Source organism: Primulina tabacum, chromosome 9 (genome assembly GCF_025594145.1).
Source record: "Primulina tabacum isolate GXHZ01 chromosome 9, ASM2559414v2, whole genome shotgun sequence".
NCBI classification, from domain to species: Eukaryota; Viridiplantae; Streptophyta; class Magnoliopsida; order Lamiales; family Gesneriaceae; genus Primulina; species Primulina tabacum.
In genome coordinates this window covers 40169801-40185768 of record NC_134558.1, presented here as the reverse complement: position 1 = coordinate 40185768, position 15968 = coordinate 40169801, and the positions used below count along the sequence as shown (strand labels likewise).

Here is a 15968-nt window from a genome sequence, read left to right as displayed (position 1 = left end):
TGGATAAAGAGTTCAAATAAATACTTTTTCTGGCATAAGTTGATAAACAAATAAAGTATATTGTTGGATATTTATTAATTATTTCTTCTTAAGGTTTAAAGAAATAATTATACCAATAATTCATTTCATTTATTAAAATAATTATATGAATAATAAGCTTTGAAGAAATTAATTGTTCACTACGCACATTATCATTATCCGTATTTAAAAATGGAACTCAGATTTTAAATAAATTTCACGAAATACTATTCAATTTCCCTACAAAATTGATAAAGGAATAGAGATTTGAATTTGGGAAAAAGGCAAGCAATTCCTATTTATTTCGAAATCAATTACGTCCATTTTCTCTCGGATTCACTGAAGAGCAGCTTCGGTGCAAAGGGCAGCAAGATCAGCACCAACATAACCGTGGATATCTTTCGCAACTCTTTCAAGATCAACCTGCAGTGAATATATTTTAACCAAGTGAACATCATATCTCAATATAAGTATATATAAAAGCAAGTTAACAAGTAAATTAACTCACATCATCAGCAAGTTTCATATTTTTTACATCAATTCTTCGAAGGACTCCCAGCTTCATCCGGCACACCAATGTCAATTTCCAGATCGAATCTTCCAAAGTACTGACTACTGATATTAAAGGAAAAATTGTTCGACCATTCTGCAAAGTATGGCCTGTAAAATCAGTCCTTTTCATGGGAGTAAAGGGTCAGTGGAAACCCAACATTTTAGATGAGAAGGGTGTATGCTAGAGGCCACAAAACTTATTTTTTAATAACTTGCAAATAAAATTTAATTTTTTCCACTAGACAGAGGCGATGGCTCTCCTCTCTTTCTTATTTGATGTGTGGCAGACCTCAAAACTCCTCCAGCCGTATCTATGATTGCAATTTTGCAACTATTTCGCCCACATTTAAATGGATAAAAATTCTCTCAAATTGCAATTAGATGGAATGATTTGATTTGGAGAAGTATCTAAAATCAATCTCAATCACCAGCACATTCAACTACATTAATAAAGGGTGGATTTCTATGCAAATTCATCACCAACAATAAAAATGTATTTGAAATCTCACCGATTTTGGAAAGCGAACTCTTTATTAGGATACGTAGTTATCCCAAAACACACGGAGTTAATACAAACAGTATGACCAACATTATTTCGCAAAACTTGTGTTTTTATATGATGTTGATGAAAGTCGTGAGACCTGCTGGGAGATCAGATTTGAATTTATAAATATAACCTTTTGGGAGATCAGATCTTGTGTTGGAAGCTCGGGTCAAATATTTGGATATGGAAACACAAACAAGAAAGGTTGTTCGGGCGTAGTCCCTCAGACACGCAATTCAGATAATAGGAAAATTAATAAAGCATTGTGTGTGCTTAATATGAGTGAATATATGAATGAATAAACAATATCCGGAAACTAATATTTATAGGAGAAGAATCACGTAGAGAGTTCTTTGATGACTAAAACTCTAATATTTGTAGAATTCTAAATTTGTTGGAATCCTTCCCCTGTTGGACTCTGAATTCTCAAAATCTTAGATAAGGTTAGATTTAATGTCCATAAGCCTTATCTTTGCGGATGACATATTGATATATCGGACTCGGAGCTCATTTGAAGCATGAGCTCATCTGCCGTGTGATGAGCTCGTTCAAGTTTTTTATGGGAGCTCGGCTCCCCCTTTTCAATCGATGTAATAATATGTATTTGGAGGTTGGCTATGACATCGGGTGGAGGTCGGCAAAGTCCTCGAAGAATCAATAGCAGATATATAAGAGGTAGGCTGGGATGAGCTCACAGGTGACCTCCCAGCGAATCTAGGTAAATGGGAATCAAACTCAATCCCTAGCTAACCCGATGGATTTGGGTGAATGAGAATGACATCCAGCGAACCATAACCATTAAGACGATATCTCAGGACTATCTGGATATTGGACATGGATTCTTCCAAGCCGTCGAGAGTGGATCGAGCCTATCTTCAGGGGCATCATTATCCAACATATCTTCCTCCAAAAGTCCTTCAAAACTCCTAAACTTTGCAGGTACTTGCAATACACTACCCCCTCTCCCTGCTCCCAAAGAATGACTCTATGCTACACCTGCTACATATGTGATTTTAGGCAAGAACATTAATTGATGTTCTGAATTCAAATAAAAATATTGTGGTCTGTGGATATGTTCTTGTATAAAATAATATCCGGTGTAACACAACGGCGAAGTGTAGCATAAACTGGTCCCAAAGAACAAAAACAGCAAATTTCCCGAAGAACGTGGAGAAAAATTCAAGTTCCATATATAATTCAACCTTGACATCCCCAAACACCAACATGAAAAGCAGAAGGGAAAACACGTAATCCCATATCACCGTAGCAAACCAACAGGAAGAAAAAAAAGAAGACAACCTTTGAACATCAAAAATCAACCAACAGAACCTCAACAACAGAAAATATGAGCAACTAAAAAAAAACCAACATGGGTTTTGCTAAATGTGGTTAAAGTGAAGAAGAAAAACTTACGTGTCGGAGGTTTGAGCAGAAGAACTAGGATTAGCCATGTTGCTGAAGACCCAAATGCGCTGTTGGAGGTTTCCATATTCATAATAGGGAATTGAATTGGAGTTGGGCTGAAATTTTGTGAGAGAGAGGGAGTTAAATTGGAGTTGGGCTGAAATTTTGTTGTATATACAGAGCCCAATAACTTACATTTAAATTGACCAGCCGACTTTCCATCCTCTTTCCCGCCACCTTTTCTTCACCCTCCTTTTCTGCAATTCACACCCTTCCTTGTCGGATAAATAATGAATTCGAGAGAAATAATCGTGGTTTCTGCAGCCACTGTTGTCGCTGCGGCGGCATCCGCCGTCGCCGTTTCCGTGTACGTCAATTCCAGGACCTCCAGTAACCACAGCTCGCAGAACAGCGACGTCAAGAGGAAATTTTCCCCTCAGAGCCCATTTGATCCAGCGAAACGAAAAGGGTAAGCTACTGGTCACGTTTTGTATGAATATTACTTGTTGGTGGTAAATTAGATATAGAAAAGGGGGGAATTTGAGTCGAGATTTATTCAAAGTACAAGCTGTGGAGAACAAGGTGCCAATACGCGTGGACAATACATTTTTTTCTTGCAATAATCTGTTTAGCCCTTCATTTTGGTAGGTATTTGTCATGGGACGACTATTTTATGGCAATTGCTTTTTTATCAGCTGAGAGGTCCAAGGATCCAAATAGACAGGTCTATCTTGTCTAGATTTTCTTTTAGATTAACTTATGATTTTGTCAGCTTTTTTTTACCCTCTTTGGTTTACTTTTCCGCTATACTACAGGTTGGCGCTTGCTTGGTGAGTGAAAAGGGAATAATTCTAGGTAAGATTTCTTAATGGACATGAGTTTTTTTTTTTTTTTTGGTTGAAGAATTTATTTTGCAAGCACAACATCATGTTAATATTACTGTGGATCCAACATCTTATTTGAGAAACCTGTAGTCAGCAAAAAGAAAATATTAAAGCAATCTCAGCTTATCTTGATGGTTGGTTGCATTCAGGCATTGGTTATAATGGATTCCCCCGTGGTTGTTCAGACGACAAGCTTCCATGGGCTAAGGTTGGTATTTCTCTTTATCTTTATAGAGCCAATTTCTAGACTTGTATCTTACTTGTTCCCTGTTCTTTTAGAAATCCAAGAATGGGGATTCCCTCGAAACAAAGTATCCGTAAGTACCATATTACGACATTCAAAATATAAGCTTTTTTACTCGAATAATGTTTTAGGATGTTTTTATCTCAAATCTTTGTTTTGTTTTCTTCCTCTGTCATTTCCTCAATTAATCCCAAAGTTTCAATTGATCTTTGTTTGTGGCCTCTTGTAGTTACGTATGTCATGCTGAAGTCAATGCTATTCTAAATACAAATCATGCATCTGCTGAAGGGCAAGTTAGTTCTAATCTTATCTTACTGTCACAATCATTAATTTCTTTTTGGGTCCATATTTGACATTTCTGATAAAGTGTTTACATCATTTACCACTACAGAGGCTTTATGTCACGATGTTTCCTTGCAACGAGTGTGCAAAGATAATTATTCAGGTGAACATTACTACCTTTTTGGAGCTTGTATGTAAGCACAAACCCAATGTGCTATTAAGTGTTTTTGGGTTCTTGCGTGTTTGTGGTCAACTTTCTCATGTTTTTGTTTTGTGCTTAATATGGAGAGGGTTTTCCCCCAGTAGAATGTTTTTTTTTGGCTGAGCTCTCCTATTGTGCCTATATCCTGATGGTAATGCCCTTGTGACAATCGAGCAAGCATAACTTTATTTTCGGATGCATTTTCCCAAACTAACATAGTTTGTTATCCACTGTTACTATCTGTCATGAAAACAATTTTTATGAAACCGATGTATCAAGATGTACTTTTGTACAGAGCTTAAAATAGGTGCATAACATTTGAAATGTGAAGGGCCTAAAACTCCTTTCTTGAAAATTTGCGGAAAATTAAAAATTTTCTTTTTAAAAGAACTTAAATGGCCTCATTCATAAAATCACTGGTGAATCAAGTTCAATATTTCAAAATATTGCAGCGGAAGAAAATTAAAGTTTTGCCAACAACAACGATTTAAAAATATCCAACGACTGATAAAATTGTTTGCGGAAAAAAAAAAAATAACAACTGCTGCTCTGAGGTCCTCGGGTGCCACTACTGCCAACCTAAGCTGGCTCACTGGTCCCCGCCCTCGGCCCTGGCCTCATCAGTACCTACAACAATCAAGTCTAGTGAGCCTAAAGACTCAGCATGCATATATCACAGGTAACGAGTAAAAATCTGAATTAAAATATGCACGAGTTAACATATCCTGTCCTGAGGCATACTGAAAATAATCTGTACTGAGCAATTATAATACGTGCATAATTGAACTGGAAATCACTGTAAAAATATTTGCTCCTTGGAGCCTGTACTGAAATATCTGGTAAAATTTTCTGTTGAGATTATGTTTTACGCCTGTGGCCACTGCACTAAGCTGAACTGATCGGTAACTGGCTACCGGGGAGGCTGAAACTGAACTGAGCTGGCCGGTCACTGGCGACCGGGTGGTACCATACTGAACTGATCGGTCACTGGCGACCGTATAAAATAACACTCCCACATAGTGAATGAACCACAAGCCATATCGCATAAATCTCAAAAATAATCATTTTCTATTTAATGCACGTAAAATAATTAACTGGCATAATGAAAATGTCCCGTAATTTTACCAACTGGATTGGATTGGATCGTTCCCAGGCTCGCTGCAACCTAACCGTGCCATGAAAATTATGCAATAGCTTAAACTTGACCAACTATGCAATTTACGTTCAAAAGATGCGACTATGACGCCTAATGACTTCGCATTTAATCATGACTCCGAGCCAACCTGAACCGACACTGAACCGACGTATAGTCATGATTAAAATACGCTGAAAAATCATAAAATAATGTTCCTAAAATGATAGGGTCGAAATCTAGGTGGAATGGAGGCCAAAACACGAAACGCTCTTTCGAGAGTCAATTTGGCACATTGCACCGTAAATTCTCGTACGACCTCAAAAATGATCCAAATGACGAACGGTCGAAAACATGACCTTCCTAACTCAATGAGGCACTGTCCAGTCCAAGGCCATGGGTTAAAAGCCAACCAAGAACTCGAACGAGCCTCTGAACCGACACAGCAACTTGCTGTAATTTCCAGCAGCTGCGCAACTACAAGACTTGCGTTGGTTTCGAGACTATAGGCCATTAGGGGCGTGAACCACCGACCAGAGACTCTTACCAACATCCCAAGGAATGATTTGAACCATGGCTAAGGGCCCTAGGCCAGCCACAATCCGCATCACGCCAAAACTCAACCGAAGGGTCCAACCGAGAGCATCTTGAATGCGTGTGTAGTGTTTATGCTATGATCGATGTCTTGCGTCATTCCAGTGGCCATTTGATTGACCATGGCACGATCTAGACATCTAGGAGCATGATATAAACCGTGGCTAAGGGCCATAGGCCAACCAAGATCCATACCAAGCAACAAAAGAACGAACCAAAAGCTGAACAAATGAAGAAGCCGAAGGGGTATAGGGGCCGTTTTGACGTTTTTATTAAAAACCGATGAACCATGGACCAAGCCACCAAAAGGGCAACTTAGTCACGTCTTAGACATGCTAGGGAAGTGATCCAACCATGGCTATAGGCCCTTGGGGCAGCCAAGATCAGATCCTTCCTCCATGACAAGAAACTGAATTTTTCGAACAACATTCTGCACTAATGGGGAGGTTGCTGTCATGTGCTCGTTCCAGCATGTATGGAACTGAAACTCACGATCTATCATGGCCCTAACATGTCCTAGTACATGTCTATATGAAGCCTCGAGCCCCTGGAACGATCCATCCCTGAAATCGAAACAAAACATACCAATCGTGAAGCATGGAAGTCGATAAAAATCTGTGCAGAATTTTCTTTCTTGTTTTGCTGAAAATTTCGGTTTTTGAAATGATAAAATCTGATCATGTACTGAAAAATAATTAATAATATGACTTGATTGAGGTTTGAAAGAGATCTAGACATGCCTGGTTTCGTTTCGAAAGAAAACGAACGAAACGACGACGACGCGGCACGGAGGAGGTGGAGCGCTTCTTGTCTACCTTTCTTGCTCTCGATTTCTCTCCCTTATTTTCCTACTGGATTCCCACGGTTCTCAGCTTAAAATTTCACTCAGATTTCGAAAGAAAAGAGAGGGGGAAAAATGGTTAGGAAGGTGAGGAGAAAGGGTGCAAGATATAAGGAATGAATCAAGACTAAGTCCACTCTCCTTTGAAATTTGAATTGTTGTTTGATATCAAGTCTACTTGGGGATGAGGTGGCCGAATATTAGCTTGTTTTCTAGTCTAGGATATGTCCATTAATTAATTAAATTGTGCTCCCAAAAATCCTAGAATTATCCTACTAATTACATGCAAAGAATTGGTCAAAGTTGATGAGTTGGAAAATGAATCTTCTAGCAACTAAGGGTGGCCGAAAAATGCATAATAAAATAAAGGGGAAATGTTGGTTGTCTAGTCAACTAATAATCCTTGAAAGCCTTACTAATCCTTTAAATAATTTTAGTGAGCTAACCCCTTAATTTAATAACTTAAATGAGTTCATTTCTTAATCACCTCAAATAATTAAATTAAATCCTCAAACCTCCCTTTCTAACTTAAATGAACTTGGTTGCTAGCTAAATTAACTTCTGGAAATATTTCTCGAATCTTAAATTCTATCTCAAAACTCCAACTCCGGTCCGGCCTCACTGAAATAACTGAAATGCTAAAAATCAAACTACTGAACTGAAATAATAAAATAATTAACTTCAAATAAATGCATTTAAAATAATCATGCAATGAAGTCAATTAAATTTAAAAATCTAGAATTATGCACGGCTTATACGTCTACTAACTTACGGGTTCTACAATCCTTCCCCCCTTAAATAAATTTCGTCCTCGAAATTAGAACTCACCGAATAACTCAGGGTATCGACTTCTCATCTCCGGCTCAGACTCCCACGTAGCTTCCTCCTCTGAATGGTTGAGCCATTTGACTTTGACTCGCTTAACCAACTTGTTCCGAAGTTTCTTCTCCTGTCTGTCTAGGATCTGCACGGGTCTCTCCTCATAAGATAAGTTCGGAGTAAGCTGCAACGGCTCGAAATTCAGCACATGCGAAGGGTTTGCCATATACTTCCTCAGCATGGAGACGTGAAAGACATTGTGTACTCCGGCCAGATTTGGCGGAAGAGCCACACGATAAGCAAGCGTCCCAACTCTGTCAAGGATCTCAAACGGTCCAATGAATCTCGGACTGAGCTTCCCTTTCTTGCCAAATCTCATGACACCCTTCGTAGGTGTCACTTTCACGAAGACATGATCGCCCACTGCAAACTCTAACTCTCTCCTCCGCTGATCGGCAAAACTCTAACCCAGGGTGAATGGAGTACGGGGACGTATGGGCCTCTGATAAGATGTCTGCTCGGATAGAATCACTGCTAGGAACCCATATCCTATCTCGGTATCTCACAATACCGTCGCTGACTGAATACAAAACACTGCCCTTGGCTTCATCTCTCTTCTTCCACTGTGCCAACTGCTCATCTGCTGCCTGACCGCTGCGAATACGGTCAATAAGAGAGGACTGGATAGTCAAGGTAGATAAACGAGGAACTCTACCTCGAGGATAAGTCTCAAGATCAAACCTCTGCATCTCAATCTGAAGAGGTTTCTGCATCGTCAAATGAGCCATCACTGCGACTTTCCTGCTCAAAGCATCCGCAACTACATTAGCTTTACCCGGGTGGTAGCTAATGTCACAATCGTAGTCTTTCACAAGCTCCAACCAACGCCTCTGACGCATGTTCAGCTCCTTCTGCGTAAAGAAATACTTGAGGCTCTTATGGTCGGTAAAGATCTGGCACTTCTCTCCATACAGATAGTGCCTCCAAATCTTCAAAGCAAAAACTACGGCCGCTAACTCCAGATCATGGGTAGGGTAATTCTTCTCGTGGATTTTCAGCTGTCGAGAAGCATACGCTATCACTCTCCCATGCTGCATCAAAACTGCACCTAAACCAAGCTTCGAAGCATCGGTATAAAGGACAAACTCGCCGGGCCCTGATGGCATGGCCAAAACTGGTGCTGAAATAAGAGCTTGCTTCAAAGTATCGAAGCTCTTCTGACACTCCTCGCTCCACACAAACTTCACATTTTTCTTTGTCAGTGCTGTGAGTGGAACGGCGATAGAGGAAAATCCTTAGATGAATTTTCTGTAATATCCTGCTAGCCCAAGAAAATTGCGGATCTCGGATGCATTCTGAGGCACAACCCAATCTCTGACTGCTACAACTTTTGCGGGGTCTACCTCAATACCACTGCTAGAAACAATGTGGCCCAAGAACGCCACCTTCTCTAACCAGAATTCGCACTTACTGAACTTTGCGAATAATTTGTGCTTCTGCAATGTCTGCAACACTGTGGTCAGATGCCTGCTGTGCTCCTCCCGATTCTTGGAGTAGACGAGAATGTCATCTATGAACACTATCACAAACTGGTCAAGGTACGGCTGAAATACGCGATTCATGAGATCCATGAAGATCGCTGGCGCATTCGTCAGACCGAACGGCATCACAAGGAACTCGTAGTGACCATAACGAGTCATGAAAGCTGTCTTCGAAACATCAGCACCTCTCACCCTCAACTGGTGATAACCAGAACGCAGATCTATCTTGGAGAAAATCGAAGCTCCCTGCAACTGGTCAAACAGATCCTCAATCCTCGGCAGTGGGTATTTATTCTTCACTGTAACCCTGTTCAACTCCCGGTAGTCAATGCAAAGCCTCATCGTGCCATCCTTCTTTTTCACGAATAAGACTAGCGCGCCCCATGGAGAAAAGCTCGGGCGAATGAACTCCTTGTCGAGAAGTTCCTGGATCTGCTTCTTAAGCTCTGCCATCTCTGTCGGTGCTAGTCGGTACGGCGCTTTGGATATCGGAGCCGTACCTGGCATAAGCTTAATGGAAAACTCCACCTCTCTCTCTGGTGGCATACCAGAGACGTCTTCGGGAAAAACGTCTAAGAAATCTCTGACAACCGGAACATCTGAGGCTGACTGGCTGGGTTCCTCGGGGACAGATAAAAAGGTTGCTAGAAATGCCCGACACCCTCTATGCATGAGCTTCCTAGCCTGAACATAAGGAATAATGCGCGGTAAAGGAAAGTACCTGTCCGGCTCAAATAAGAACTGCTCCATTCCAGGCGGTCGGACAAGAACAGATCTCCGCTGGAAGTCTATCAACACTCTGTTCCTCAATAGCCAGTCCATCCCTAGGATGATGTCAAATTCCGGCATCGGTAGCACAATCAGATCCGCATAAACAAGATTACCGTGCAACTCAAGGTCTATATCTCGGATAACATTGGTAGCTGCCATCTCCTCGCCTGACGGCAATACTACTGAAAGGCTGTATCTAGCCCAATGGTCTGGATCTTGAGGAAGTTAGCAAAGACCTCCGAAATAAACGAGTGAGTGGCCCCTGAATCTATCAAGGCCTTGGTAGCGGAACCAGATATAAAAATTCTCCCTGAAAGATCGGAACTCTAAGTTGAATCCCACTACAAGATCTAAACTTATAGACATGCAAAGGTCAAGGTTCCTCTAGCTTAATTTCCCCGAAATAAATCTGAGTAGAGCATGCAATCCTATAACAGTTCTAAGTTCAAAATCTAAATCCCGATTCCCAAAACACGGAAATTCAAATAATAGCTTAAAGTTTAAAGGTACCTGTCAACAACATAGTCTCCGGGTTGGTTTCCGCGGCATGGAGAGCAAAAACTCTGCCTTGGGTAGGCAGATTCCTCTGAGGGCACTGCAGCAATATGTGGTCTGGACTGCCACACTTAAAACACTTTCCTGAGCCAGCCATACATGCTCCAGGATGGCGACGCGAGCACCTGGGACAGACTGGGTGCTCCTGAGTCCTCGGGGCTGTGCGTCCCCGCTGCTGCTGCTGGCCTCGGTTCCTGGGCGGTCCATGAAAAGGCCTCTTATTCTGCTGCTGATGCTGATGAGGAGGAGGGCGGTGCGGTGCCTGGACTGGGCGCTTGCCCTGGCGATCCCTCTCGATATCCCGCAGATCCTGCTCTGCGGCTAAGGCCTTGGAGACGGCAACCTCATAAGTAGCAGGGTCAGATACCCTAACATCCCGGCGCAAGATCGGCCGTAAGCCCACCAGGAAGTGCATCAGCTTGGCTCTGGCATCATTCGCTATCAGGGGCACAAAGTGACAGCCCCTCTCGAACTTACGGATAAACTCCGTAACCGACATATCCCCCTGTCTCAGACTCATGAACTCGGTGGTCAGCCTGGTGCGAACCTCCTCAGCAAAATACTTGGAGTAGAAAACCTCCGTAAAGCGGGTCCAAGAAAGTGTAGCCAATGTCAGGGCTACCGAAGCTCCTTCCCACCATAAGCGGGCGTCTCCAGTGAACAGGTAGGTGGCACATCGGACTCGGTCTGCGTCCCCCAGCTCCATAAAATCGAAGATAACCTCGAGGGATTTGATCCATCCCTCGGCAACCATGGGGTCAGATGCCCCAGAGAATTCCTTCGGGCGCATCTTCATGAATCGCTCATACACAGCCTCGGGCCCTGTCGGCCTGGCTGCGGCTGCGGCTACGGCTGCGGCATTGCCCCCCGCAAACTGTGCGAAGAACTGTGCCATCCCAGCTAACATCTGGGCACTCATGTCCGGTGGGGGCGGTAGAAGAGGTGGTAGGTCTCCCTCTGGTCTACGCTCCTCCCTGTCTTCTCGGCGAGGCTCCTCCTCTCTGTTGCGCTCTAAAATGCGTCTAGGGGGCATACTGTTCCAACATAACCCATACGTAACTAACATGCATAATTCCATAATTTATTTTAAATGAACTCTGGAATACTGAAAATCTGGAAGCATGCTGACAAACTAATTCATCCTTTAACTAAAATGCTGAACAAAATGCTGAACTGAAAAACTTACAGACCAAAGGCGTGGCTTCGTGAGCTTCTCGCGGTCAGTAGTAGTGAAACCCTATACAGAACCACCGCTCTGATACCAACTGTGAAGGGCCTAAAACTCCTTTCTTGAAAATTTGCGGAAAATTAAAAATTTTCTTTTTAAAAGAACTTAAATGGCCTCATTCATAAAATCACTGGTGAATCAAGTTCAATATTTCAAAATATTGCAGCGGAAGAAAATTAAAGTTTTGCCAACAACAACGATTTAAAAATATCCAACGACTGATAAAATTGTTTGCGGAAAAAAAAAAAAATAACAATTGCTGCTCTGAGGTCCTCGGGTGCCACTACTGCCGACCTAAGCTGGCTCACTGGTCCCCGCCCTCGGCCCTGGCCTCATCAGTACCTACAACAATCAAGTCTAGTGAGCCTAAAGACTCAGCATGCATATATCACAGGTAACGAGTAAAAATCTGAATTAAAATATGCACGAGTTAACATATCCTGTCCTGAGGCATACTGAAAATAATCTGTACTGAGCAATTATAATACGTGCATAATTGAACTGGAAATCACTGTAAAAATATTTGCTCCTTGGAGCCTGTACTGAAATATCTGGTAAAATTTTCTGTTGAGATTATGTTTTACGCCTGTGGCCACTACACTAAGCTGAACTGATCGGTAACTGGCTACCGGGGAGGCTGAAACTGAACTGAGCTGGCCGGTCACTGGCGACCGGGTGGTACCATACTGAACTGATCGGTCACTGGCGACCGTATAAAATAACACTCCCACATAGTGAATGAACCACAAGCCATATCGCATAAATCTCAAAAATAATCATTTTCTATTTAATGCACGTAAAATAATTAACTGGCATAATGAAAATGTCCCGTAATTTTACCAACTGGATTGGATTGGATCGTTCACAGGCTCGCTGCAACCTAACTGTGCCATGAAAATTATGCAATAGCTTAAACTTGACCAACTATGCAATTTACGTTCAAAAGATGCGACTATGACGCCTAATGACTTCGCATTTAATCATGACTCCGAGCCAACCTGAACCGACACTGAACCGACGTATAGTCATGATTAAAATACGCTGAAAAATCATAAAATAATGTTCCTAAAATGATAGGGTCGAAATCTAGGTGGAATGGAGGCCAAAACACGAAACGCTCTTTCGAGAGTCAATTTGGCACATTGCACCGTAAATTCTCGTACGACCTCAAAAATGATCCAAATGACGAACGGTCGAAAACATGACCTTCCTAACTCAATGAGGCACTGTCCAGTCCAAGGCCATGGGCTAAAAGCCAACCAAGAACTCGAACGAGCCTCTGAACCGACACAGCAACTTGCTGTAATTTCCAGCAGCTGCGCAACTACAAGACTTGCGTTGGTTTCGAGACTATAGGCCATTAGGGGCGTGAACCACCGACCAGAGACTCTTACCAACATCCCAAGGAATGATTTGAACCATGGCTAAGGGCCCTAGGCCAGCCACAATCCGCATCACGCCAAAACTCAACCGAAGGGTCCAACCGAGAGCATCTTGAATGCGTGTGTAGTGTTTATGCTATGATCGATGTCTTGCGTCATTCCAGTGGCCATTTGATTGACCATGGCACGATCTAGACATCTAGGAGCATGATATGAACCGTGGCTAAGAGCCATAGGCCAACCAAGATCCATACCAAGCAACAAAAGAACGAACCAAAAGCTGAACAAATGAAGAAGCCGAAGGGGTATAGGGGCCGTTTTGACGTTTTTATTAAAAACCGATGAACCATGGACCAAGCCACCAAAAGGGCAACTTAGTCACGTCTTAGACATGCTAGGGAAGTGATCCAACCATGGCTATAGGCCCTTGGGGCAGCCAAGATCAGATCCTTCCTCCATGACAAGAAACTGAATTTTTCGAACAACATTCTGCACTAATGGGGAGGTTGCTGTCATGTGCTCGTTCCAGCATGTATGGAACTGAAACTCACGATCTATCATGGCCCTAACATGTCCTAGTACATGTCTATATGAAGCCTCGAGCCCCTGGAACGATCCATCCCTGAAATCGAAACAAAACATACCAATCGTGAAGCATGGAAGTCGATAAAAATCTGTGCAGAATTTTCTTTCTTGTTTTGCTGAAAATTTCGGTTTTTGAAATGATAAAATCTGATCATGTACTGAAAAATAATTAATAATATGACTTGATTGAGGTTTGAAAGAGATCTAGACATGCCTGGTTTCGTTTCGAAAGAAAACGAACGAAACGACGACGACGCGGCACGGAGGAGGTGGAGCGCTTCTTGTCTACCTTTCTTGCTCTCGATTTCTCTCCCTTATTTTCCTACTGGATTCCCACGGTTCTCAGCTTAAAATTTCACTCAGATTTCGAAAGAAAAGAGAGGGGGAAAAATGGTTAGGAAGGTGAGGAGAAAGGGTGCAAGATATAAGGAATGAATCAAGACTAAGTCCACTCTCCTTTGAAATTTGAATTGTTGTTTGATATCAAGTCTACTTGGGGATGAGGTGGCCGAATATTAGCTTGTTTTCTAGTCTAGGATATGTCCATTAATTAATTAAATTGTGCTCCCAAAAATCCTAGAATTATCCTACTAATTACATGCAAAGAATTGGTCAAAGTTGATGAGTTGGAAAATGAATCTTCTAGCAACTAAGGGTGGCCGAAAAATGCATAATAAAATAAAGGGGAAATGTTGGTTGTCTAGTCAACTAATAATCCTTGAAAGCCTTACTAACCCTTTAAATAATTTTAGTGAGCTAACCCCTTAATTTAATAACTTAAATGAGTTCATTTCTTAATCACCTCAAATAATTAAATTAAATCCTCAAACCTCCCTTTCTAACTTAAATGAACTTGGTTGCTAGCTAAATTAACTTCTGGAAATATTTCTCGAATCTTAAATTCTATCTCAAAACTCCAACTCCGGTCCGGCCTCACTGAAATAACTGAAATGCTAAAAATCAAACTACTGAACTGAAATAATAAAATAATTAACTTCAAATAAATGCATTTAAAATAATCATGCAATGAAGTCAATTAAATTTAAAAATCTAGAATTATGCACGGCTTATACGTCTACTAACTTACGGGTTCTACACGAAAGATGTCAAAAATTAGAAATAACTGTTGTAGTTATTAGCAACTTCTATCAGATTGTTATTTTTTCATCCAGCTTCTATCTCTTTGATCTAATCTTTTCAAGTACTTTTGCTCTATGGTTTTGGTAATGGATAGTTTTGTCTTCAGTCAGGGGTTTCAGAAGTTATCTACTATGTGGAGAAGAGATTGGATAATCCAGATGTTGCCTATGTAGCGTCTCACAAACTTCTGTCTATGGCTGGTGTAAAAGTAAGCCAACTAGTTTAGTTTTCTGCTATCATCTTGATCTTAAACTTTTTATCACGATGCATCAATGAGTTTTCTCTGTTAGATTCCCCCTTCTCCCCATAGGATTCAAGAAAAAGTGAACAAGTAAAGAAGGCAGAATAAAGGAGAAATGAACAGGATTTCTACTATTTATTTGGCTTTGAATTTTTTAGTAATTCATATTGCATAGCAATATGTCAGGCTACAACACCAGCAAGCACATTCTACTGGATGCAATGATTAATGATTTTACTCACATCACAGTTTCTTGATTAATCAGGTAAGGCGGCACCAGCCTCAGATGGATCAGCTCTTGATCAAATTCAAGGATTTGTAGGAGAGTTCTGGCCACTAATCTATTATATTTGATGCGTAGTAAGTATGCTTAGAGTAAGGAATCGTCATGCCCTTTTTCCTCCTCGCATTAATGAAGACTTAAAATGAAACTATTGGAGTGAGAACTGAGTTGTTCCTACAACATTTTGAACAGAAAGGTCTTGGAGATTGAAGGTCTTTTTTTGGCTCGAAAGCTGGAATGGATATGTTGAAAGGCTTCGAACATTTGGACGGATACGTTCTGTGTTGTATGTGCTCGTTCGAAAATTATTCTCGTGTATGATTGATTTAATCCTCCTTGCAAGATGCTGTATATTTTTTGTTATTCAAATGACATGAAGAATCTCAAAACAATATCGGCCAGCTTATTGAGAAATGCCTCTTTCATGGTTTGTATCGCCTTAAAGAATGTGGCACGCTTCTATTCTATAAATTTTATCCGCTTTTGACACAAAATTTGTTAAAAGTATTTTGTTTGGGTTTTTTCTTCATTCAATGTGTGTCCACGTTCCTACGCGCTTATTGTCTTGAAAAAAAATGTTTTTTTTTTTAATTGTTATATCCTGATTATTTCCGGAAAAAAATTCGATTTCACATCCCTCGACAAATTTTTAAAATTTTACAAGTAAATAATAGTCATTCTTATATTAAATTTTAACGATGCATTATACTTACAAGTTTTAAAACA

The 15968-nt window shown here is 41.1% G+C and overlaps 1 protein-coding gene and 1 long non-coding RNA gene across 4 annotated transcripts; one reads left to right on the top strand and one right to left on the bottom strand.

Annotated features, from left to right (window-relative positions):
* Positions 1-1461: 1461 nt before the first annotated feature.
* LOC142556762 (uncharacterized) lies at positions 1462-2833 on the bottom strand. Its single transcript, XR_012822678.1, has 3 exons — positions 2714-2833; positions 2528-2634; positions 1462-2110 (listed from the first exon to the last, which is right to left on the bottom strand). It is a non-coding gene; the product is annotated as an uncharacterized LOC142556762 (long non-coding RNA).
* On the top strand, positions 2700-15722 carry LOC142556761 (uncharacterized). 3 transcript variants are annotated; one of them, XR_012822677.1, is made up of 10 exons: positions 2700-2987; positions 3167-3242; positions 3334-3373; positions 3552-3610; positions 3682-3719; positions 3876-3939; positions 4038-4091; positions 14825-14926; positions 15225-15334; positions 15435-15722. XR_012822677.1 is itself a non-coding variant. In XM_075668250.1 (10 exons), exons 1-9 carry the CDS (start codon positions 2809-2811, stop codon positions 15279-15281), a joined length of 669 nt encoding a protein of 222 aa, XP_075524365.1. In that variant the 5' UTR covers positions 2700-2808; the 3' UTR covers positions 15282-15319; positions 15435-15722. The 3 variants fall into 3 exon arrangements, 2 of the variants coding, with proteins under 2 accessions (XP_075524365.1, XP_075524364.1); XM_075668250.1 differs by having other exon boundaries at positions 15225-15319; XM_075668249.1 differs by having other exon boundaries at positions 15225-15722.
* The last annotated feature ends 246 nt before the right edge of the window (positions 15723-15968 follow it).

Bases quoted from the DNA above. Each gene is read 5' to 3' on its own strand.
- LOC142556761 (XM_075668250.1), top strand. From the start codon at position 2,809: ATGAATTCGAGAGAAATAATCGTGGTTTCTGCAGCCACTGTTGTCGCT. The intron at 3,611-3,681 runs GTTGGTATTTCT...CTGTTCTTTTAG, and splicing joins ACAAGCTTCCATGGGCTAAG to AAATCCAAGAATGGGGATTC. The intron at 3,720-3,875 runs GTAAGTACCATA...GGCCTCTTGTAG, and splicing joins TCCCTCGAAACAAAGTATCC to TTACGTATGTCATGCTGAAG.